The sequence below is a fragment of the Plecotus auritus genome (assembly GCF_963455305.1).
Source record: "Plecotus auritus genome assembly, chromosome: 2".
Lineage (NCBI taxonomy): Eukaryota > Metazoa > Chordata > Mammalia > Chiroptera > Vespertilionidae > Plecotus > Plecotus auritus.
In genome coordinates, this window is record NC_137771.1 from 98,968,125 (window position 1) to 98,993,502 (window position 25,378).

Here is a 25,378-nt window from a genome sequence, read left to right on the forward strand (position 1 = left end):
AATGCCCTCCCCTGCCAACCCGGTCACCCCCAACTGCCCTCCCCTGTAGGCCTGGTTGGCCCCAACTGTCCTCCCCTGCAGTCCTGATCACTCCTAACTGCCCCTCCCCTGCTGACCCAGTCACCCCTAACTGCCCTCCCTGTAGGCCTGGTCCCCCCCAACTGCCCTCCCTCCCCTGCAGGCCTGGTCCCCCCCAACTACCCTCCCTTCCCTGCCAGCCCAGTCACCCCCAACTGCCCTCCCCTGTCTGCCTGGTCGCCCCCAACTGCCCTCCTCTGCTGACCCGGTCGCCCCTAACTGCCCTCCCCTGCTGGCCATCTTGTGGTGGTCATCTTGTGGCCACATGGGGGTGGCCATCTTGTGACCACATGAGGGTGGCCATCTTGTGTGAGGGCATGATGGTCAATTTGCATATTACCTCTTTATTATATAAGATTATTGACTATACTAGACCCAGTGCCCTCTCACAGTCCAGGACCCCTTGGGGGATGTCTGCCTGCCAGCTTGTGGCTGGATGGCCTTCTGCTGCTACACAGCTTGCTACTTAAGCTTCAGCAGCTGCTGCACATGCATGGGATGGGCCACCACGGCCTGTCCTGCGAACACCATCAAGTGGGTGAGTCAAGCGTGGAGGCAGGCTCACCCTGAGTTCCCTGTGCTTCCCTGAGTCACTGAGTTGTTCAGACTGACTGCTTTCTACAGAGAACGGCACCAGGATCAGGCCTAAACCAGCAGTTGGACATCCCCCGAGTGATGTAGTAGTGTGCCAAGTGGCAGGCAGCCAGGGAGGAGCCCAAATCGGGGCTGGATGCCATGCCACTCATGCTCATCATGACCTGCTGCGCCTGTTGCCGCCGCTTGGTAGTGCTGCCACAGAGTCGGGAGAGGCTCCTGCTGTGGCAGCTGCGCTTGCCAGCCATGAGCCCGGCTTCTGGCTGAGCAATGCTCCCCCTGTGGGAGTGCACTGACCACCAGGGGGCAGCTTCTGCATTGAGTGTCTGCCCCCAGTGGTCAGCAGGCATCATAGTGACCGGTCATTCCAGTCGTTCCGCCATAATGGTCGCTTAGGCTTTTATTATATAGATTCCCTATGCTGTATTTTATATCCCCACTAGAGTCCCGGTACACAAATTTGTGCACGGGTGGGGTCCCTCGGCCTGGCCAGTGATTGGGACTGATTGGGGCCATCTTGCCCAGTCCTGATCGGGGCTGGCTGACTGGGGAGAGGGCCCGTGGGAGGTTGTCTAGCTGTGGGAGGTTGGCTGTGGGAGCACACTGACCACCAGGGGGTAGCTCCTGCCTTGAGCCTGTGCCCCCTGGTGGTCAGAGTGAGTCATACCTACCGGCCAGTGGTCCAGTCATAAAGGTTGCTTAGGCTTTTATACATATAGATGAATATTCTGTAAGCACCAATTTGTGCTTCTTAATCCCCTTCACCTTTTTCACCCACCCCCAAAAACCCCCTCCCATCTAGCAATGGTCAAAATATTTTCTGTATCTATGAATATGTTTCGGTTCTGCTTCTTCATTTATTTTGTTTTTTAAATTCATTTGTTCATAGATATGTATTTATTGCCATTTCATTGTTCATATTTTATCTCTTCTCCTCTGTCTTCTTCTTCAAGAAGACACTTTAACATTTCATGTAATCCTGGTTTGGTGGTAATGACCTCCTTTAGCTTATCTTGTCTGGGAGGTTCTTTATATGTCTTGCAATTGTAAATAATAGTTTTGCTGGGTAAAGTAATCTTGGTTGTAGGTCCTTGCTTTTCATCACTGAATATTTCTTGTCAATTCCTTCTGGCCTGGAAAGTTTCTGTTAAGAAATCAGCTTGACAGTCCTATGGGAGTTCCCTTATAGGTAATTAGCTGCTTTTTTCCTCTTGCTGTTTTTAAGATTCTCTCTTTGTCTTTAAGCTTTTGCATTTTAATTATGATTTATCCTGGTGTGGGCCTCTTTGTGTTTATGTTGTTTGGGACTTTCTGCACTTCCTGGACCTGTATGTCTATTTCCTTCCCCAAGTTAGGGAAGTTTTTCATCATTATTTTTTCAAATACATTTTCAATTTCTTGCTCTCTTTCTTCTTTCTTCAGCACCTCCATTATGTGAATGTTGGTACCCGTGAAGTTATCCCAGAGGCTCCTTACACTACCTTTATTGTTTTGGAATATTTTTTTTTTCTTTTTGTTGTTCTGATTGGGTGTTTTTGCTTCGTTATGTTCCAAATCGATGATTTGATTTTCAGCTTTATCTATTCAATTGTTGATTCCCCATAATATTAGTTAGTGTATCCTTCAGTCCTGACTGTATTTTTTAATGGTTTCCATGTCCTTCTTTATGGTGTCCATGTCCTTATTTATGCTGTCAAAATTCTCTACTTTCAATTACTCTTCCTTTAAATTCATTGAGCATCTTTATAACCAGTGTTTTGAATTTTGCATCTCGTAGATTGCTTATCTCCTTGTGTTTAGTTCTTTTCTGGAGGTCTGTTCTTTCATTTGGGAGGTGTTTCTCCTTTTTTTGGCAGCCTCCCTGTGTTTGCTTTTATGTATCAGGTAGATCTGTTTCATCTCCTGTGCTTAGTAGAGTGGCCTAATGTAGTAGTTGTCCTGTAGGGTCCAGTGGCACAGCCTTAATTACCCAAGCTGGGCACTCCAGGTGCATCCCCCCACCATGTGGCACATCGATAAGAGGGATTTACCCCTAGGCCAATCAGCTACAAGGACTAGCTGTGACCACCAACCACTGTGGAGAATCAGCTGTGCAAGGGCCAACCCCACAGAGAAGGACTTACTTCAGCAGGATGCTAGTTCCCACAGAGTCCACCCCTTGAGTGTGTCACTATGAAGTTGGTTGGGTGATGGTGCTTTTACATGGTCTGAAACTGTCCACTGGGTGTGCTGGCTCTTGGGCCTCCTGGGAGTTGCAGGCCAAGGTCAGCCACCACCTGTGTAATACCTGGAGCCACCAGCCTTGAGCTACAAAGTGATCTTCGGATGGCTGTCACTTGTACTGGGCTTGGAGGTGCCCAGGAAAGGCCAAGCTGTGAATCCTAGCTAGCCACTGCTAGTGCCAGGCCTAGGGCCACTTATCAAAAGGTACAGGGCTTCCTGAGGCCAGATGCTGCTTTTAGGAGAAATTTTGGGAAAGTCTAAAGCATGAGCCAAGACAGGCCATTCTTGTGGAAAAGCTACTGGAAACATCTTGGTGGGCTTGGAAGTTGGGTTGGGTGGTGTCTCAGGGAATTACCAGGGAGGCCAAACTGTGATAGCCAGGTTTGATGGAGACTCAGATATGGTGCCCACCTTCCTGCTCTGTTGGGGGAGGACTCATTCAAAGGAACAATGGCTTCTGTCTGGGAGAAAGCTGTCCTCTAGTTCTCACCCTGATGCCAAACAATTCAGTTCCTTCTCAAATGTCCCTGATGCCTTTTGAGCTGTTACACCCAGTTCGGGATCTGGAGCTCAGAGAGACTGAGTCAAAGTAAATTCACATGTGGGCCCTTTGAGAGGATCTGCCTAGGACTCCAAGAGCCCTCTGTCTCACTCAGCCATTATCTTTTTATGTTTTTGTTATGTTTTGTTGTTAATCCTCACCCGAGGATAGTTTTCCATTGATTTTTAGAGAGAGTGAAAGGGAGGAAGACAGAAAGAGAAACATCAATGTGAGAGAGACATCAATTGGTTCCCTCCCACACACACCCTGACTGGGGCTGGGGATTGAGCCTGCAACCGAGGTATGTGCCCTTGACCAGAATTGAACCTCCGTCAATCTGTGGGCTGAAATGCTATCCACTGGTTTTTACAGCCAGAGTTGTAAGGATTTCTCTTCCTGTTACTGGAACCCTTGGCTGGGGTCCTAGTGTGGGCCTGATACCCTTCACATCTCAGGAGGGACCTCCACAGCCTAGTTACCCCTCTCAATTTTTATCCACCACACATGGGTGTGGGACCAGCCCATTCTGCATATCTGGCCCTCCTACCAGTCCTGGTGTGGCTTCTTCTTTAAATCCCTAGTTGTATGACTTCCATTCAGCTAGATTTCAAGTGTTTTTCAAAATGATGTTTGTTCTTTAGTTTAGTTGTAATTTTGATGTGGTTGTGGGAGGAGTACCATATTTACCTATGCTGCCATCTTGACCTGAAGTCCATTAATAATTCTTGATTATTTTGCTTTTTGATATCACCATATTGATACCTTTATTGTTAAGAAATTTTGTTCTATTTTGGGGATAAACATCTATCTTTAAAATACTTTTCTTTCCCTTCCATCCATAATATGAAGGTAAATTAGACAATGCTTTTTAAATTCTTCTTAAGAAAGAATTGCCACAGATACTCTTCAATATCTTGTTCCTCCAAATTGTTGTCCAAGGACCTGCTGCATGAGAATCACCTTGGATATTAAAGACGAAAATGCCTAAAGCATGTTCTCTACTAAGCCCACTTCAGCAACTGTGGCCCAGGCATCTTATACTGAAACTAGAGGCCTGATGCACAAAATTCGTGCCCTGAAATGGGGGTTCCCTCAGCTTGGCCTGTGCCCTCTAACAGTCTGGGAGCACTCAGGGAATGTCCAACTGCTGGCTTAGGTCCAGGGAGCATGCCTAAGCCAGCAGGCGGACATCCTTAGTGCTGCCAAGAGGTGGGAGAGGCTCCCGCCACCACAGCTAAGCTCGCCAGCCATGAGCCCAGCTTCTGGCTGAGCGGCACTCCCTCTGTGGGAGCACACTGACCACCAGGGGGCAGCTCCTGTGTTGAGCATCTGTCCTCTGGTGGTCAGTGTGCATCATAGTGATCGATCATTCTGCTGTTCAGTCAATTTGCATATTAGCCTTTTATTATATAGTACTAGAGGCCCGGTGCACAAAATTCGTGCACAAGGGGGTATGTCCCTCAGCCCAGTCTGCACCCTCTCCAATCTGGATCCTCCGGGATAGGGCCTAACAGGCAGTCGGATATCCCTCTCACAATCAAGGGCTGCTGGCTCCCAACTGCTCGCCTGCCTGCCTTCCTGATTGCCCCTAACCACTTCTGCCTGCCAGCCTGATCACCCCATAACCACTCCCCTGACAGCCTGATTGATGCCTGACTGCTCCCCTGCCAGCCTGTTTGCCCCTAACTATCCTCCCCTGCAGGCCTGATCCACCCCAACTGCTCTCCCCTGCAGGCATGGGTCCCCCCCAACTGCCCTTCCCTACAGGCCTGGTCACCTCCAACTTCCCTCCTCTGCCGGCCTGGTCACCCCTAACTTCCCTCCCCTGCTGGCCTGATCGCCCACAACTGCCCTCCCTTGCAGACCTGGTCCCTCCCAACTGCCCTCCCCTGGTGGCCATCTTGTGGCGGCCATCTTGTGTCCACATGGGGGCAGGATCTTTGACCACATGGGGGCAGCCATCTTGTATGTTGGAGTGATGGTCAATTTGCATATTATTCTTTCATTATATAGGTTTAGATAGGATAGAGGCCTGGTGTACGGGAGGGGGCCAACTGGTTTGCCCTGAAGGGTATCCCGGATCAGGGTGGGGGTTCCCTTGTAGTGTGGGGTGGCCTGGGCGAGGGGCCTGTGGTGGTTTGCAGGCCGGCCACACCCCCTGGCGATCCAAGTGGAGGCCCTGGTATCTGGGATTTATTTATCTCTATAATTGAAACTTTGTAGCCTTTAGCGGAGCCAAGCCTCCTGCTCGCTCTGTGGCAACAGCCATTTTTGTTGGGGTTTATTTATCTTCTATAATTGAAACTTTGTAGCCTTGAGTGGAGGCCTGGGCCCGCCAGGGCAGGCGGAAAGCTTGGCTTCCTCAATTGCCAGGGAAAACCAAGCCTCCTACTCTCTCCATGGCCGCAGCCATCTTGGTTGGGTTAATTTGCATACTCACCCCTGGTTGGCTGGTGGGTGTGGCAGAGGTACGGTCAATTTGCATATTACTGTTTAATTAGATAGGATGTTTCCCACATGATGCACATTGTCTTGAGAACCACTACTCTAGTGGTGAAAATATTGTATTATGTTCTAGTTGTAGGTTAAAGTATTTAAACCTGGAGACTATTAGAATAAGGCAGGCCACATGAGCTAACCTAAGCCTGGGTCACTTCACTCAAATACATGAAAATGAAGCTTAAGAACAACCAGTCAAAAAGAGCTAACTTGCATTTCCCAAATAAGGCAACTGCATGAGCTATAGCCAGTCAAATAATTGCTTTGTGTTGCTTTACTTCACTTCAGTGTCTACTCTATAAAAACCTTGCCACTAGCTCTTGTTGGTGAAGCACTCCTAACCACTTCTCTATTCAAATTGAGGTATGATCAAAGAAAATCTTAAAAAATATATTAATGTGCTTCAGTTCACCTTTTAACAATGTCCATACCAGGAGTCCTCAAACTACAGCCCGTGGGCCACATGCGGCCCACCGAGGACATTTATCTGGCCCACCGGGTGCCGCTGCCTGTCCTGCTTAGCAGCCAACTCATCCCGGGCCCGCAGTGCGCATAGGAATTTGTTCATAGTTTTTTTAAAAACTATAGTCTGGCCCTCCAACGGTCTGAGGGACAGTGAACTGGCCCCCTATTTAAAAAGTTTGAGGACCCCTGGCCCATACACAATTATGTGTGTTTGATAGCATTATATTTCCCAAGTGGTAGCTGGCTGCAACTTTAACTGGGACTTGCTTGTCTCTCTAGGCTATGTGGCTGATGTTGCAGAATGATGAGCCAGAGGATTTTGTCATAGCTACTGGAGAAGTCCATAGCGTCCGGGAATTTGTAGAGAAGTCATTTTTGCACATTGGAAAAACCATTGTGTAAGTATACCTGAGGCTGATTTCAGGTCATTCATCAAACATTTGCTGGCAGGTTTGTATATATGCTTGCTATTCTACCTTGGTTTTGTCCTTTTCTCTTTTTACTCTCTTGTAAAGCAATGTAGAGAGTTTCAGCATGGAGCAGGGACTTTGTTATTCATCACACATCCAACTCTACTTATGTGAAGTGTTTGTCACAATCTGAACAGTCTTTTCAAAACTACTTTTATCTTTTTTATATTTTTAATATTTTTCTTTTGAAAGGTTTTATTTTTTTATTATAGTTTATATATGGTATACTATGATATTACTGTAGCTAATTATACTCTTACCAGTAAATATGATAATATTACACAATCTTTTTCAATACTTTCAATTTAAATTTTAAAACTAGAGGCCCGGTGCACAAATTCAGTGCTGGCAATCGGGGCCAATTGGAGCTGGCAGGCCAGGGGGAGGGACTGCAGGAGGTTAGCCAGCTGCAGGAGGTTGGCTGTGGGAGCACACTGACCACCAGGGGGCAGGTCCTGCATTGAGCATCTGCCCCCTGGTGGTCAGTGCATTGTCATAGTGACCGGTTGACCATTAGAGCAGTTGACTGGTCGTAATGGTCGCTTATGCTTTTATATATATAGATTTTTAAACCCATTGAAAACTTACAGAAAAGTTTCAATGCATTACAAACAATCTTCTTTTCTCTGAACCATTGAGAGTAGGTTGCCAGCCTGGTGCCCCATCACCCGGGACTTTTGTGTGTATTTCCCATAAACACAGGCATTTTCTCACATAAATGTAATACAAACATTAAAATCAGGAATTTCACCATGATAAACTGCTACCAACTAACCATCAGATCTGACTGGAGTTTTGCCAATTGAGTGAATCTTACACTGCACAGGGTTGGGCAAAAGTAGGTTTACAGTTGTGAATACACGAAACAGAGTTTATTCTTGTATTATTATTTCTTAGTTATTGTATTATTTTACATACAAACAACTATAAACCTACTTTTGCCACACCTGCATATGAAAATGGTCTAGTTTATACTCATGCACTACATTCACTTGTTGCATTAGAAAATTTTGAAGGCAGATTTCTGTTGGAATTGTTGAAAAATTTGTGGGAAACAGTATACATGGGAGATTGGAAGGTTCTTTTTTGGCAAATTTTTTACTATGGTAAAAATATATATATAACAAAATTTATCATTTTAAACATTTTTATTTTATTTATTTTTATTTTTTTAAAATAAATCTTTATTCAGATTATTACAATTGTTTCTCCTTTTTCCCCCCATAGCTCCCCTCCACCCGGTTCCCACCCCACCTTCTGCCCATACCTCCCCCCACACTGTCCTCATCCATGGGTGTGTGATTTTTGTCCAGTCTCTTCCTGAACACCCCCATACCCCTTTCCCCCTGAGAATTATCAGTCCACTCCCTTTCTATGCCCCTGATTCTATTATATTCACCAGATTATTCTGTTCCTCAGGTTTTTAATTCACTTGATTTTTAGGTTCACTTGTTGATAGATATGTATTTGTTGTTCATAATTTTTATCTTTACTTTTTTCTTCTTCCTCTTCTTAAAGAATACCTTTCAGCATTTCATATAATACTGGTTTGGTGGTGATGAACTCCTATAGCTTTTTCTTATCTGTGAAGCTCTTTATCTGCCCTTCAATTCTGAATGATAGCTTTGCTGGGTAGAGTAATCTTGGTTGTAGGTTCTTGCTATTCATCACTTTGAATATTTCTTGCCACTCCCATCTGGCCTGCATAGTTTCTGTTGAGAAATCAGCTGACAATCATATGGGTGCTCCCTTGTAGGTAATTAACTGTTTTTCTCTTGCTGCTTTTAATATTCTCTCTTTGTCTTTTGCTCTTGGCATTTTAATTATGATGTGTCTTGGTGTGGTCCTCTTTGGATTCCTTTTGTTTGGGGTTCTGTGGGCTTCCTGGACTTGTAAGTCTATTTCTTTCACCAGGTGGGGGAAGTTTTCGGTCATTATTTCTTCAAATGGGTTTTCAGTATCTTGCTCTCTCTCTTCTTCTGGCACCCCCATAATTCTGATGTTGGTACGCTTGAAGTTGTCCCAGAGGCTTCTTACACTATCTTCAACTTTTTGGATTTTTTTTCCTTTTTGCTTTTTCGGTTGAGTGTTTTTTGCTTCTTTGTATTTCAATTCTTTGACTTGATTCTTGTGTTTCTCTAGTCTGTTGTTGGGTCTCTGTATAATATTTTTTATTTCAGTCAGTGTATGTTTAATTTCTAGTTGGTCCTTTTTCATATCTTCAAGGGTCTCATATTTATCGGCCTTTTCTAGGATATTCTTGAAAAGCCTTATAACCGTGGTTTTGAATTCTATATCCAGTCCTTTGTTTTCCTCCATTTCTTTCATTTGTGATCTGTTTCTTTGACGCCGCATTTTTACTGCTTCCCTGAGTTGGTAGGGTAGATTTTTGTGCTAGGTTTCCTATATGGCCCAGTGGGTCGGCCTCCCCAGTTAACCTGAGGTGGACACTCTTGGTGCACCCCTTTGTGGACTGTGTGTACAGCCTTGTTGTAGTTAAGTCTTTATTGTTGTTGGTATCACTGGGAAGAATTGACCTCCATGCCAGTTGGCTGTAAGGATCAGCTGTGTCTATGCTGGGAGAAGTTCGGTGCTGGAGACAGCCTTATAGGATTAGACTTGCCAAATTGCAATAGCCTCTGTGCTCATCTTGGATGGGGTGGAGTCTCAGGGCGGAGCAGACAGTCATGGCTTCCAGTCAGCCTTGCCCTTGTGCGCATGCGCGCCTTCAGACCTCTGCCTTCCCCGGCTCCCGAGTCTCCGCCCGAGAGTCCAGACTCCCCCCACAAGAGTGTGGGTCCTCAGGGGCTCGCCTGGAACTGGGGTTCAGTGCAGTCAGAACTGGGGCTCAGTGCAGTCAGGAGCTTCTGACTCCCTTCCACTAGGGAAAGCCTGTGGCAACCTCCACAGCCTTTGTGCGCACTGGCATGCGCGCGCCTGCAGACCTCTGCCTTCCCCGGCTCCTGAGTCTCCACCTGAGAGTCCAGATTCCCCCCCCGTAAGAGCGCGGGTCCCCAGGGGCTCACCTGGAACTGTGGTTCAGTGCAGTCAGAATTGGGGTTCAGTGCAGTCAGGAGCTTCGGACTCCCTTCTGCTGGGGAAAGCCTGTGGCAACCTCCGCAGCCTTTGTGCACACTGGTGCGCGCGCCTCCAGAACCCTGCCTGCCGGGGCTCCCCCGGGTCTCCCCCGGGTCTCCGAGTCTGCAGGTGCCTTTCTCTCTACCTGACAGTCCAGACTCTCCCTGTATGAGCCTGGGTCCACGGGGTTTCACCCAGGACTGGTGTTAAGTGCAGTCAGAACTGGGGTTCAGTGCGGTCGGGGGCTTCCTTCCCCCTTCCGCCAGAGAAAGTCAGCCAGGCTCTCAGCCACCCTTCCTCTCTGTGCTCACAAAGACCTTTTGCCATACCTCCAATTCTCTGTGAGCTTTACTCTTTCTTTCTAGTTGTAGAATTTTCACTCAGCCAGCTTCCTGTGGTTCTGGATGGTGTCCGTTCTGTCTTTTAGTTGTAGTTTTGAAATTGTTGTGCGAGGCAGCAGTTTAGGTGCTTACCTATGCCGCCATCTTGGTTTCTCCTTTATTTTATTTTTAATAAGTGTTTTTATTTTTTAATTACACTTAAAATTCAATATTATATTAGTGTCAGGTGTACAACATAATGATTAGACATTTATATAATTTTATGAAGTTATCCCCCTGATAAGTTTAGTGCATGTCTGACACAATATATAGTTACTACAATATTATTGACTAAATTTCCTATACTGTATTTTACATCCCCATGACTGTTTTTATAACTAACAGTTTGTACTTCTTAGTCCCCTTCACCTTTTCCACCCATCTCTCCAACCTCTTCCCATCTGGCAACCATCACTTTGTTCTCTGTAACTATGAGTTTGGTTTTTTTGTTTATTCATTTCTTTTGTTTTTTAGGTTTCACATAAGTGAACTTATATGGTATTTTTCTTTCTGTCTGACTTATTTCATTTAACATAATACCCTCTAGGTCCTCCATCCATGTGGTCACAAATGGTAATATTATATTTTTTATGGCTGAGTCATATTCCATTTTATATGTGTACCACTTATTTATTCAGTGCTCTCTCAGTGGGCACTTAAGTTATTTCTATATCTTGGCTAGTGTAAATAATACTACAGTGAACATAGGGATACATATCTCTTTTCAAAATAGTGTTTTAGATGTCTTTAGATAAATACCTAGAATTGGAATTGCTGGGTCATATGTTAGTTCTATTGTTAATTTTTCTTAGGAACCTCTATGGTGTTTTCCATACCACTGCACCAATTTACAATCCCACCAACAGTGCATGAAGCTTCCCTTTTCTCCACTTCCTAACCAACACTTAATGTTTGATGATTTATTGATAATAGCCATTCTGACAGATGTGAGGTGGTTTTAGTATACATTTCTTTGATGATTAGTAAAGTTGAGCATCTTTTCAGATGTAGGCCCTCTTTGGAGAAGTGTCTATTCAGGTCCTCTGCCCATTTTTAAATCAGATTGTGGGGGTTTTTGGTGTTAAGTTTTATGAGTTCCTTATATATATATATTATCCTTATCAGATGTATCATTGGCAAATATCTACTCCCACTCAGTAGGTTATCTTTGTGTTTTGTTGATGGTTTCCTTCCATATACAAAAAGTTTTTAATGTAATGTAATTCCATTTGAATTTTTTTGTTTTGTTTTGTTGTTTCCCTTGCCTGAGGAGAGTTATCCAAAAAAAATATTGCTAAGAGCAATGTTAAAAGAGTTTATTGACTTTGTTTTCTTCTAGGAGTTTTATGGTTTCAGGCCTTCTATTTAAATCTTTAATCCATTGTGAGTTTATTCTTGTATATCTTGTGAGAAAGTTTTACTTTATTACATGTATCTGTCTAATTTTCCCAGTACCTTTTATTGAATAGACTGTCCTTACCCCATTGTATATTCTTGCCTCCTTTGTCATAGATTAATTGATCATGTAGGCATGGGTTTATTTCTACACTGTCTATTCTGTTCCACTGTCTATTCTGTGCCTGTTTTTATGTTAGTATCATACTGTTTTGATTACTGTAGTATAATTTGATATCAGGTAGTGTGATGCCTCCAACTTTGTTCTTCTTTCTCAAGATTGCTGTGGGTATTCAGGGTCTTCTGTGAATTTTAGGATTATTAGCTCTAGTTCTGAGGAACGTGTCATTGGTATTTTGATAGGGATTACACTGAATCTATAGATTGCTTTCAGTTTTGTGGACATTTTAATGGTGTCATTCTTCTAATTCATGGGCATGGTATATTCTTCAATTTATTTGTATCTCCTTCAGTTTCTTCTTCATTGTCTTATAATTTTCCAAGTACAAAGGTCATTTACCTCATCAGTTAAACTCATTCCTAGGTATTTTTTATGCAATTTTAAATGGGATTGTTTTCTTAATTTTTCTTTCTGATAGTTCCTTATTGTTTTTATAAAATGCAACCAATTTATGGATATTAATTATGTATCCTGCTACTTTACTGAATTCATTTATTAGTTCTTTTGGTGGAGTCGTTAGGGTTGTCTCTGTGTAGTATTATGTCACTTGCAAAAAAAACAATAACAGATTTACTTTTTTCCCAGATTGGATGAATTTTCTTTATTTTCTTCTCTGATTGCTGTGACAAGGACTTCCAATACTATGTTAAATACAAGTGGTAAAAGTCGACATTCTTGACTTGTTCCTGATCATTGAGAAAAAAATAAATGCTCTTAACTTTTCACCATTGAGTATGAAGTTAGTTGTGGCTTTGACATATGTTACCTTTATTATGTTGAGGTACATTCCCTCTATTCCCACGTTGCTGAGATTTTTTTATTATAAATTAATAGTTTGAGGATAAGTGTTAAGTTCTTTGAATGTTTGGTGAAATTCACCTGTGAAGACTAGGACTTTTGTTTCTTGGACGGTTTTTGATTACTGACTGAAATTTATTAGTAATTATTGATCTGCTCATATTTTCTTCTTCATTCAGTCTTAGAAGATTATATATTTATAGGAATTTATCTATTTCTTCCATGTTCCATTTGTTAGCATATAATTGTCCATAGTACTTCCTTATAATTTTTTTATTTCTGTGGTGTCAGTTGTCACTTATGCTCTTTCCCTTGTGTCCTTTCTCTGTATATTTTTTTGATGAGTCTGGTTAAATGCTTATCAATTACATTCATTTTTTCAAAGAACCAGCTATTTGTTTCATTCATATTTTGTATTGTTTTTTTGTTTTTGTTTTTGTTTTTTTTTAGGTCTATTTTGTTTCTTTCTGCTCTGACCTGTAGTATTTTCTACCTTCTACTCACTCTCGGCTTTTCTTTTTTAAAAAAAATTCAAATGTAAGACTAGATTATATGAGATATTTGTTGTTTCTTCTGATACACCTGTATTGCTATTAATTTTTCTCTTAGAACTCCTTTGGCTGTGTCCCATAGATTAGAGGGGTCCTTGTGTTTTAACTTTCACTTGTCTCAAGGGATCATTTGATTTTTTCCTTGAACTCATTGTTAAGCCTTTCATTGTTGAATAGTGTGTTATTTATCTTTTTGTATTTGTGTGTTTTTTAGTTTTGTTATTGTAATTGATTTCTAGCATCATACCATTGTGTTTGGAGAAGATGCTTGAAATTATTTCAATCATCTTAAATTTGTTGAGAGTTGTTTTGTGGCCTTACACATGGTGTATCCTGGAAAACATTCAGTGTGTGCTTGAAAAGAATGTATGTTCTGCTGCTTTGGGGTGAAATGTCCTAAAAATATTGATTAAATCTATCTGGTCTAAAATGTCATTTAAGGCTATTATTTACTTACTAAAGGCCTGGTGCACGAATTCATGCATGGTTTTGGTCCAGCCAGCACCCCTCCCAACCCCACTTGGGGCTGATTGGGCCTGGCCGGCTGGGGGGAGGGGCTGCAGGTGGTTAGCCGATTGGCCCTGACCCCTGTCAAACTCCCAGTAGACGGGACAATTTGCATATTAGCCTTTTATTATACAGGATTGATTTTTTTTGTCTGTATGATCTATCTACTGATGTCAATGGGTATTAAAGTCTCTTACTATTACTGTGTTATTGTGGATCCCTCCCTTTACTGTTGCCAATATTTGCTTTATATATTTACATACCCTTATATTGGATGTATAAATGTTTATAATGGTTATATCCTCTTTTGGGATAGATGACTTTATCATTAAGAAATGTCCTCCTATGTATCCTATTATAAACTTTGTTTTAAAGTCTATTTTGTCTGATATAAGTATTGCTACCCTAGCTTTCTTTCCTTTCCATTTGCATGAGATATCTTTTTTTATCCCTTTATTTTCAGTCTGTGTATATCTTTCTATCTGAAGTTAGTCTCTTATAGGCAGCATATGTATGGCACTTGTTTTCTTATCCATTCAGCCACCTATGTTTTTTGATTGGAGCATTACTTTAAATCACTTATTTAAAGTAATTATTGATAGGTATGTAGCAATTGCCATTTTATCATTTATATTTTTACCTTTCTTCTTCTTAAAGATACCTTTAACATTTCTTATAAAACTGGTTTGATGTTGATGAACTCCCTTAGCTTTTTCTTATCTTGGAAGCTCTTTTATCTCTCCATCAATTCTAAATGACAGCCTTACTGAATAAAGTAGTCTTGGTTGTATAGGTCCTTGATTTTTACCAATTTGAATGTTTTGTGTAAATCCTTTCTGGCCTGCAAAGTTGCTGTTGAGAAACCAACTTACAGTCACATGGAAGTTGGTAACTAACTGCTTTTCTCTCATTGCTTTTAAGATTCTTTCTTTGTCTTTAACCTTTGGCATTTTGATTATGATGTGTTTTATGTGAGACTCTTTGGGTTCACCTTGTTTGGGACTCTATACTTCCTGGTGTTGTATGTTTACTTCCTTCATCAAGTTAGGAAACTTTTCAATTACTATTTCTTCAAATGAGTTTTCAATCTCTTTCTTTCTTCTTCTTCTTCTGGTACCTCTGTGATGTAAATGTGGTTTTGCTTAATGTTGCCCCAGAGGTCCCTTAGACTATCCTCACTTTTTAATTTGTTTTTCTTTTTGCTGCCTTGTCTTCCAAATCACTGAGTCAATCCTCTTCTTTAACTAATTTTCTTTTCGTTCCCTCTAATGTATTCTTCATTTCAGTTATTGTATTCTTCATTTATGACTGGTTCTTTTTTATTGTTTCTATCTCTTTGTTGAAGTTCTCGAGGACATCATCTACTCTTCCCTTAAATTCAGTGGGCGTTCTTATAACCAGTGTTTTCAACTCTCTATCTGGTAGATTGCTTGCCTCCATTTTATTTCATTATTTTCCTGGAGCATTTAGCTATAAGGGAAGGAGGTAGGACTGGTCCACTAATTCACCAGTGTGTCCTCAGTGCTGACAGTAGCTGGCTTGCAGTGGATGCTCTATAATATCTACTCACTGAGCCCCAATGGAGACTGAAAGGCCGCTTGTCAGAACGTCCTTCCACAAGTGTCCAAGGTCAACCTAATTTCTGTGGGGCTCAGTGGCACAGTCTCCCTAGTCACCTGAGCCAGGTGCTCCAGGGGTATCTCTTGTGTGGGTTATTGTGACTTCTTGTTTTATTTGAGTCTTGGTTGCTGTTGGCATATCAGTGGGTGGGATTCACTAACCAGCTGTGAGGATTTGCTGTGACTACAGCAGACAAGCTGTTAGGCAGGGGCTGACACCATAGAGTGTGATTCACTTTGCAGGACTCTGGTGTTAGCTAAGTCCATCCTTTAGCTGTGTTGTGTGTGCCATTAATTGGGTGATGCTCTGGTGTGATCTGAACCTGGCCATCGGGTTTGTTGGTTTTGGGGTCTCTTGGGATCCACTGCACTGCAGGTCAAGGTCAGTTCCTGCCAGGCCTGGCTCAGGACCACCTGGTGGGACCTACAAAGTGTTGGGCTGGCTTGGAGCTGCCTGCTAGAGGCTGTGCTTTAAACTGAGTCCAGCTAACATGATTATGGGGGCTTACAGCTGCTTAGCAAAGTATGCACGGCAAACGGAGGCCAGTCACTGCTTTTTAAGGGCTGTGGACCTTTGAGAATTTTAAGAAAGTCCACAGTGCAGGGTGAAGCCAGCTGTTTGTGTGTAACAGACCCTGAAAGAGTTGGGTGGGACAGGGTCTCAAGAAATCACCAGGGTGGGCAAGCAGTGTGATCCAGGTTATTGGAAACTGTTAAGCTCCAAAAATTGTGATGGATGGCCCTGACTGGTTTGGCTCAGTGGATAGAGCTTTGGCCTGCAGACTCAAGGGTCCCAGGTTCGATTCTGGTCAAGGGCATGTACCTTGGTTGCAGGCACATTCCCAGTAGGGGGTGTGCAAGAGGCGGCTGATCGATGTTTCTTTCTCATTGAAGTTTTAACTCTCTATCCCTCTCTCTTCCTCTCTGTAAAAAATCAATAAAATATATTTAAAAAATTGTGATAGATGAATATATAAATTCTTATTTCTTAATGAAATATTTGTGCTAATAAAACAAAGACTTTAGCATAATGAAAGTATTTACTGGTATATTAGGAAGGAGAGAAAAGTGGATGAGCATTTTTACTCGTCAGATTTCGTTTGTTCTTAAGGGACTGAAATTGGACTCCCAGTGGCCTCAGGGACACTTGGGTCTGGGATCTGGAACTCTGTCATTCTTCCCTACCTTTTGGCTCTACTGCTCTTGCAATGCGATCTACATTCCTTCAGCACGTCCCTATGACAGAGGATGTCATTGATAGTGTTTCTGAGGACACACCTAACACAGTCAAAGAGGACTAAAACCCTTTTTGATAGCTCTCCACTTAAGAGAAATCCTAAGGAAGGATCCTATCTGTCCCCACTGGGTCCCATGATCACCTCTAGACCAATCACTGAAGCCAGGGCATAGGTCATGCTTTGAGGCCTTGTCCTGTTGTCAGGGAGAGAGAATTCTATGTTTAGAAGAAGCAGGGGCCTCCACCAACATGGGAATGTTATTTCTCGAATAAAGGCAAAAACGTGGTACTAGGTAGACAAAACATTATGTTCACTATAGCCAAGAGTATGCCATGTGCTGCACACCCATTCAATTTCATTTCAGGACAGAAAATACTGTTCATGGAAGAGGAAGGAGGTACAGGGAAGTACCCTCCAAGGTAGCTCAGCAGTGAGTGGTAGAGCCAGGGTCTATGACTGCAATTCTCTGAAACAAAAGGCCTTTTATATTGTACTTCTGATCCTTCAAAAGCTTTGCAAGGCGATGGCGTGCATGCAAACAGCGAAGACACCTTATAAGCAAACAACTTGCCCAATTAACCCTAGGCCTGCATGCCTCGGGAAGGAGAAGCCCCAACATAATGCAAAGAGAGCCCAAGATGCTTATCCTCGGCTTTTGAACATCCGAGGCCCAAGTTCTGATGAAAACATGAGATCAGAAGGATCTGTGAATGATAATGTTCACTACGTATTGTTTTGGTCTGTCACTGGGAGCATATCATGTCCTGCCCAGTGGCGCTACTCCTAGTTCCTGGAGCCCATCCCATCCTGGAGCGTTTAGCTATAAGGGAAGGAGGTAGGACTGGTCCACTAATTCACCAGTGTGTCCTCAGTGCTGACAGTAGCTGGCTTGCAGTGGGTGCTCTATAATATCTACTCACTGAGCCCCAATGGAGACTGAAAGGCCGCTTGTCAGAACGTCCTTCCACGAGTGTCCAATGTCAACCTAATTTCCCCATGTTAGGTGAGCAGGAACTCCTCCAGCATGGTTCCCTCTCACATGGTGGTTGCAGCTCTGGGAAGCCACCATGCTTCCTATCCCAGGAGCTACTGAGGAGGGATGATAAGGACCTGAGTTGACAAAAAGGCATGGAAATGGAGAGAATAGACTGACTCAAGGAAGACAGAACAGGACTTGGTGAACAGTTGGATATAGAGAGTGAAGGGGAACTTGATTAGTAGAGCCATCAAGTGAGACAGAAAACTTGCTTCCCTGCCATCATTTTCACCTGTGTTGTGGTGCTTCAAGGAAGGTGAGAGATACTTTCTCTGAACTTGTGGACTTGCACTAACCTCGTATTGCATGCCTTTCATATTAGACACACAGGTCAATATCTGAATATGCTTATTTAGCTGTTTTCAGATCTGTTGTCACTTCTCATTCCTGCTACTGTTTTGAAAATATCTGTTGTAATTTTCATTGGAAAAGCTTATAAAAATGTGTTACCATCTATATACTTAGAATTGGCACAAATATTTGCTCTTGAAGTCTTTGACACCATTTAAGTGATTTTTGCTTTGAATTTATCAGAAGATAGCACATTCATTTGAGTTTGGGTTAGTGGAAGATACTCAGCCCCACATGCAATCCTGGTGAAAGTTAAGGTCATGTTTGACGATTAAATTCCCAATTGATCATTAATATTGAGAAGGTGCCTTCATGACCACAGATGTTTTCTTCTAAGAACATTACAGGGTATGTGTTTGTTTATTCAAAGGAGGGTGCATTGTTGATTTTTTTTTCCATTAGTGTTTTGTTTTGCTTTTCTCTTTCTCATTAATTAATTACTAAGTCATGTGAAAAGGAAGCACTTTTACAATTAAAGTGATAGTAGCATAAACTAAGCAGGCGAATACTTGTCTTGACTAATTTTCTGTCATTCATCTTGTTAGATTTTGAAAAGAGAGTTGTAAGAGTAGCCTGCAACCATGTAAGAACCACTGTCTACTGCATGGGGTGGAGCCAGACAAGGGAAATACTGATCATAGTTTGCGGTACTGTACATTTTCAGTAAAAGCAACAAGGGTAACAATTATTATATATATTAAAAGAAACACTTTAGTGTTTCTAAAGTCCTTCTGGCTGACATAATGACATTTGTGTTTATTGTATTCTTTCCCTGCTAGGGAAATGTTTTGTGATGGGTGGGATTTCTGAGCCTTGGCCCTTGAGGCTCAGAAGAGGGCTGTGAGAAGAGGAAGCGGTGTGTGGAGATTTGCTGTGGATTCTGCATTCCTATGGCTGGGCTCAAGGCTGTGCTAGATTGCACATGGGAAAAGCATATCCTTCTAGTCAGGCATTTCTGAGGAACGGATTTTCCCATGATGCACTTCACAGGGCCTTTAGGGGGATAGTTAGGAGAAGGAAATCATGTGGCCCTGCACCTCTCCTCTGGGGATTTCATACCTGAAGGTGTGCACAGGTGAACCCAGCATCCCTACCTCAACAGAGGATCACGGCATCTGTTCTCTGGCCAGATGCCTGGGAGCCCCTGATAGCTCCACCTCCCGCTTTACCAGCTTGCTACCTGTTTCCTTGATGTCCCTACCAAGTGAGTGAAATCTAAGCTGCCAAGTGGCTCCCAGACAGTCATCCACCACGTAGATCTGTCACTGGAGTTAGGAAATCACACTGTGAGAAGCCTGCAGAGAGCCTATTCCTGAATATAGGTACCATGGGAACTTTCTGGAGATACTCTTCGAAAGTATACACTTAACAGCCTATCTAATAAAAGAGTAATATGCAAATTAACCATCACTCCACTACACCCACAAGCCATGCCCACCAGCCAATCAGGAGAGAGTATGCAAATTAACCCAACCAAGATGGCTGTGGCCATGGAGAGAGCAGGAGGCTTGGGTTTCCCTGGCAATGGAGGAAGCCAAGCTTTCCGCCTGCCCTGGCAGGCCCAGGCCTCCACTCAAGGCTACAAAGTTTCAATTATAGAAGATAAATAAACCCTAACAAAAATGGCGGCAGCCACGGAGCTGGAGAGAGCAGGAGGCTTGAGTTGCCCCCGGCGATGGAGGAAGCCAAGCTTTCCGCAGCCCTGGCCTTCCTTGGCCTCCACTCAAGGCTACAAAGTTTCAATTATAGAAGATGAATAAATCTCAACAAAAATGGCTGTGGCCACAGAGCAAGCAGGAGGCTTGGCTCCACTCAAGGCTACAAAGTTTCAATTATAGAAGATAAATAAATCCCAGATACCAGGGCCTCCACTTGGGTTGCCAGGGGGTGTGGCCGGCCTGCAAACCACCACAGGCCCCTCGCCCAGGCCACCCCATGCCCCAAGGGAACCCCCACCCTGATCCGGGACACCCTTCAGGGCAAACCAGCCGGCCCCCACCTGTGCACCAGGCCTCTATGATATCTAATAAAAGAGTAATATGCAAATTGACCATCAATCCAACACACAAGATGGCTGCCCTTATGTGGTCAAAGATCCTGCCCTCGTGTGGACACAAGATGGCCACCACAAGATGGCCAGCAGGGGAAGGCAGTTGGGAGGGACCAGACCTGCAAGGGAGGGCAGTTGTGGGTGATCAGGCCAGCAGGGGAGGGCAGTTGGGAGGGACCAGGCCTGCAAGGGAGGGCAGTTGGGGGCGATCAAGCCTGCAGGGGAGGGCAGTTGGGGGGAACCCAGGCCTGCAGGGGAGGGCAGTTAGGGGTGACCAGGCCTGCAGGGGAGGGCAGTTAGGGGCAATCAGGCTGGCAGGGGAGCAGTTAGGAATCAATCAGGCTGTCAGGGGAGTGGTTATGGGGTGATCAGGCTGGCAGGCAGAAGTGGTTAGGGGCAATCAGGAAGGCAGGCAGGCAAGGAGGTGGGAGCCAGCAGTCCTGGATTGTGAGAGGGATGTCCAACTGCCCATCTAGGCCCGATCCTGGTACGATCGCAGTTGGACATCCCTCGAGGGGTTCCAGATTAGAGAGGGTGCAGGCTGGGCTGAGGGACACCCCCCCCCCCCCGTGCATGAATTTCATGCACCGGGCCTCTAGTTTAGTAATAAAAAGATTTGGTGTTTTCATATAAGCTTCAATTTACCATTGAAAGAGTTTTCCCCCTCCTCACTCCATCCTTTCTTTTTTCCTTGCTTTGTGCTCTCCCCGCTCTCTCTGGTAATTTAAGCCCTACTATCACTTTATATTTATAACTTCTAAGATACTTGGGGTTTTCACCCATAAAAAAAAAAAAAAAAAAAAAAAAAAAAGAAACTATAATGGCCTACAGTGATATGGCCCTTTCCTGAGGCAGTGGGTTTTGAATTATTAGCAGGTGCAGGATCTAATTTGAGCCCTGATGTCTTCCGTGTCTTAGAGGCTGAGTTAGTCCTCACTATGTGTCATGTACAATTGATGCTCGCTGCCCACTTTATTTTTCTCTCAAAGCCAAACTCATCTAAGAGAATGAAAGGGCATTCTCTTGTCCTTGAGACGTGTGGCTCTAATTGGGTGATGATAAGAACACATTCTTTACAAATATATACAAATAGATTGTGTTATTGTGCAACTCTTTTATATCATTACTGAGGCAATCGCACCATGATCAAGACTGGAGTGGTATCCGTACAAAGGTAGACTTAAACAAGCCACAGTGGGAGTTATGAATGGTAGTTAAGAAGAAAGAAAGCATTCCAACTGGGTGGAATGGCATGAGAAGAGGCATGGAGGCAAGAGTTATTAAACTGTATGTGGGCAGTGGGCAAGCAAGTAAGCTGGGTTGGACCAGCCTGACCACATGGGTGTGCATGAAGAGATACCTACATCTACTGTACCCTCCGCTTCCCCACACTTATTGTCTAGGTCTTAGCTTAGGCATCCTCCTCTGGCTCACTTCCTACCTTCAGCCAAGTCCTGTTGAGTGCCCTCGCTGGTCCTCTAATAGCACCCTGTCTGCCTTCTGCTATCATTAATACACTCCATCATGGTGGCCACTAGTCTCCAATCCTCTAAGGACAAAGACCATGTCTTGCTTACTCATGCCTGTGTCATTGACTCCTGGCTTAGCTTAGTGCCTAGCACTTAGTAGGTACTCAGTACAGATTTGTGGGAGGGAGAAGGAAGGGGGATGCATAGATAAAGTTGGCCAAATGGAGAGGCACGGACAACAGAAGGCCCTGAACTATGGCTGAGACTCTCATACAGAACTGGAGCACTAGTCCTGGAATTACCACCTTCCCACCAGAGCCCCTTGTAAGACCTCAATGTATTTTACTCCAGTAAAGCAGGAGAAACTCCACTTACATTCTTGGGAGTGGGACATCTTAGCTGAGTTAAAATCAATCAAAATACAGCAGTTGCATAAACACACACCTCTTTGCACCAGTGCTGTCTTTTAGAAAGAATGGTAGGTTTTGTGGATAGAGCACGGTTATGGGTCCATGAAAAACACAGCACAGAAACACTAGGGCTCGTGCAGAAGCCTCTGTGTGTTTGAATCCCTTCCACTGCCATTCTTTGCCGAGGAGAACAACCTCTGGTCTTCTTTTCTTTTTTCTTTTCTACCATTGAGTTAATTACACGAGTCCTGTTTCCTAACAATAAAACATTAAGTAGAGACCAATTGAAAGTAGAACCTCTCTAATAGTTTCTCAGTGATCCTGATAGAAAGAAGAAAGCAAGGGAAATATTGACCAATTGACAACTCTTACAGAAGATGTTTGGGAGGCCTCCCCATAAAATTGACTGTGTCCTCCCCACCCATTCTGCTCATTTCCACCTTGTGAGATATGGGTGTCGTCTGAACCCTTCCCCATGAGACCTTTTGTAAATTGTTCAGCCCCCTAAACTCCTTTTCCCCCCACATAGGAACTACAGATTGGACTACTCACCTGACTCTGAGTTTGGGGATTTGTCAGCTGACATTTACAAAGGGCCCATTGTATGGAAAGCACAGAAGAAAAGTCCCTATTACTCTAACAAATAATATGAACAGTCTTCTACATGAACAGTGTATAATGGATTTAAATTTTAGATTTTTTGTTATAGTTAATTATTTATTAACTGCAATGTAAGAGCCGAAATCCATCATTTAAAAACAGTTATCTTTATTAATATGAATGAAATGGAGCAAGACTGGGAGCAAATGGAGACAAAGGAGTTTCCATTTCAGTAGTGATCCAAAAGACCTGTACACACCTAAGTTCCATACACACACACCTTTGCACAATGCTGACTTTTAGAAATTAGGGTAGGTCTTGTGATTCAAACAGTGCTCCCTGAACCTAAAAATTATATCCTGTCCTCCTCTCACCTGTTCCACCCCTCACTTCTTTCTAGGAGAAGAAACTCCTGCCTTCTCAGGAAACTCTGGGTCATCCCTCTCTCCTCTGCCATCAGTCCTTCTTCACAGCTCCTTCCCATCAGCATCTTGACACTTTCAAATCCAACCATCTTTTTTAAATGTACCGGTCCCCAAACACTCATTCCCTCCAGACCCTGCCCTTCCTCTCATCTCCCTGCTGTGCCAAAACGTACAAAAAGCTGCCTCTCATCACTGTCTCCCCTCTCACTTCCTTCCCTCTTCCCCTCAGGCCAGTCTGTCTCTGCCCCAAGGTCTCCATCAAAGCCACTCTCTAACATCCCCAGGGGCCCAAACCCGAGGGTCCTGTTTCAGTTCTCCCCAGCACCTGGTAGTGAAGACCCTTCCTCCCTTGGCACACACCTCTCCCCCATTCTCCTGCAGTCTGCAGTGTGCCTGGCTCTTCCCAGTCAGCTCCTCAGTCTGCCCGGAGGGTGGCTTCCTCTATGGAGGGTATGGCAGCAGGAGTGTCTGTGGTTGTTCAGAAGGGAGAGTGGGAGGAGGAGGTGTAGAGGCAGGAAGCACTGGGTTTTCAGGGCAGGTGGGCAGATTAGAAACCCTGAGGCAGAGCTACGGCTTGGTGGGCAGAGCCCTGGCAGGCAATGTGGAGGGAGAAATTGGGGAGGGCCTTGGTCAGTCAGCCTGCGGTTTGTAATGCTCTGTAAATGTTCTTGATGGTAATGAGTTTCTCCTTCATTGTTAGTTTTGTTTTTCCCAGTTAATTTAGCACGTAATTTAAATTCCAATCCTTCTACAGGAATTGTCAGAAAACCTAGCAATTTCTTACCTTCCACCCTCCCTTCCCCTCCATTTTCACATCCTCTCTGCTACTTGAGAAGTTCTGTGGCCCTCTCCACCTGAAAATATATGTATGCTCTTCTGCTTGGTCAGTTGTCCTCGTTTACCTCAAGCTAAGTATTTGCCCTACTCTGTTTTTCTGTTCTCTCTGGAAACCCCATTGCACTCTGTTACACTGGCATTTAGCTCCATGTTTCTAAATAACATTTTTATTGCAGCCTCTTGATTTTTTTTTCTTCTAGAGATTATCTATTGGCCTCCTCTTATTCAAGACAAGGGTGTTTGTTTTTTTTCTTTTCCTTCTCTTGCCCCATCCCTCCTTTCTCTTAATATTCTATTGTTATTTATTTTATTTTTTTCTATTGTTATATTTAAATTTAGGTTAGCTTAGTGTTACATTATCATGACTGATCAATGTTATTCATTCTAGTAAAAACACAATTACATTTTCTTTTCTGCACAGTTGTCATTTTTTTTACCAAAGATCTAATAACTGTCATCTTACTTCATTTGCCTTATCTTCTATATATTTATCACTAACTACCCCAAACTCTGCCCCAGCTTGTGAGTTATTCTATCAGTCATGTCTTTCTATAGCGGGCCTTCTGGAACCTTTTGGCCTGACCTGCCTTCATGTTTGTCTGGAGGGTTCTCTTAGCCACTCTCCTGAGTTGCATCCCCTCTTTTCTGGCATCTTTTTAAAAATTCCTTTGTTTGTTGAAGCAAAATCTTAATGAAGTTCAAGTCTAGTCCCATCCATTATTTTGAGGGGGCTCCCTTTTTGTCTGAAAATGCCCATTCTTTTGCTCTGATCAACTTTCTTGATTTGTTTTTAGGTAATTATTTGCTCTGCTCTGTTTTTTCTATACTCTCTGGAAAGCCCATTATACTGACCTCTTGAGGCCATCTTCTGATTTTTTTATCTTCCTTCTGGCTTTTTCATATCTACAGGGGTTTTTTCTACTTTCTGGGACATTTTCTCAACTATATCCTTAAAATCTTCTCTTGAACTTCTAATTTCTGAATTGTGTTTAATTTCTAAAATCTTTTTAAATTGTTTTTTGTTATATAATATCTTGTTTTTGTTTCTTTGATATCTTTCCTTATGTCTCTGAACATATTAATGGTGGTGCATGTGAGTTTATGGTTTTGTTTTGTTTTGTTTTAAATTATCTTTCTTGATTGTTCTATTTCCTTCAAGTTGCTGTTTTTCAGTTTCTTTGTTGTGATTTATGTCTTTCATATCTGTGGTTTTGCTCACATGTCTGTCTGGTAATCTTGGTTTTCTGCTCATGTTTAAAAACTGAATTGAGAATTCCTGAAAACATGGAGATTGTTGACTGTGTCACTATAGAGCAACTTGGACATTTAGGTGGAGAACCTCTGACAACTGGAGAAGAGTTCCCAGTCTCCTCCCTGCAAGGAGATAAGCCTGCCAGCCAGCACCCTAGGTTGCTAGGCAACCCCAACATATAGTTTACATACTTAATCCTTCCTTGATTTCAGCACAGTGATCCCACCCTTCAATCCTGGGACCTTCTTCTCCAGAAATGGTGAGGCAGCTGCCAAGTGCTGTGGTATCTCAGAGGTAACTGGGCATCAGACTATGTCTCCAGTAGAGCTGT

The 25,378-nt window shown here is 43.4% G+C and overlaps 1 protein-coding gene across 2 annotated transcripts in view; it reads left to right on the top strand.

Moving 5' to 3' along the window:
• GMDS (GDP-mannose 4,6-dehydratase) overlaps positions 1–25,378 on the top strand; it is a 736,645-nt gene that overhangs the window by 609,730 nt on the left and 101,537 nt on the right. For both annotated transcript variants that reach the window (XM_080654381.1, XM_080654382.1), the window contains one exon: positions 6,680–6,798. In XM_080654381.1, coding sequence (XP_080510507.1) covers positions 6,680–6,798 — 119 coding nt within the window. The remainder of the gene's footprint in view (positions 1–6,679; positions 6,799–25,378) is intronic.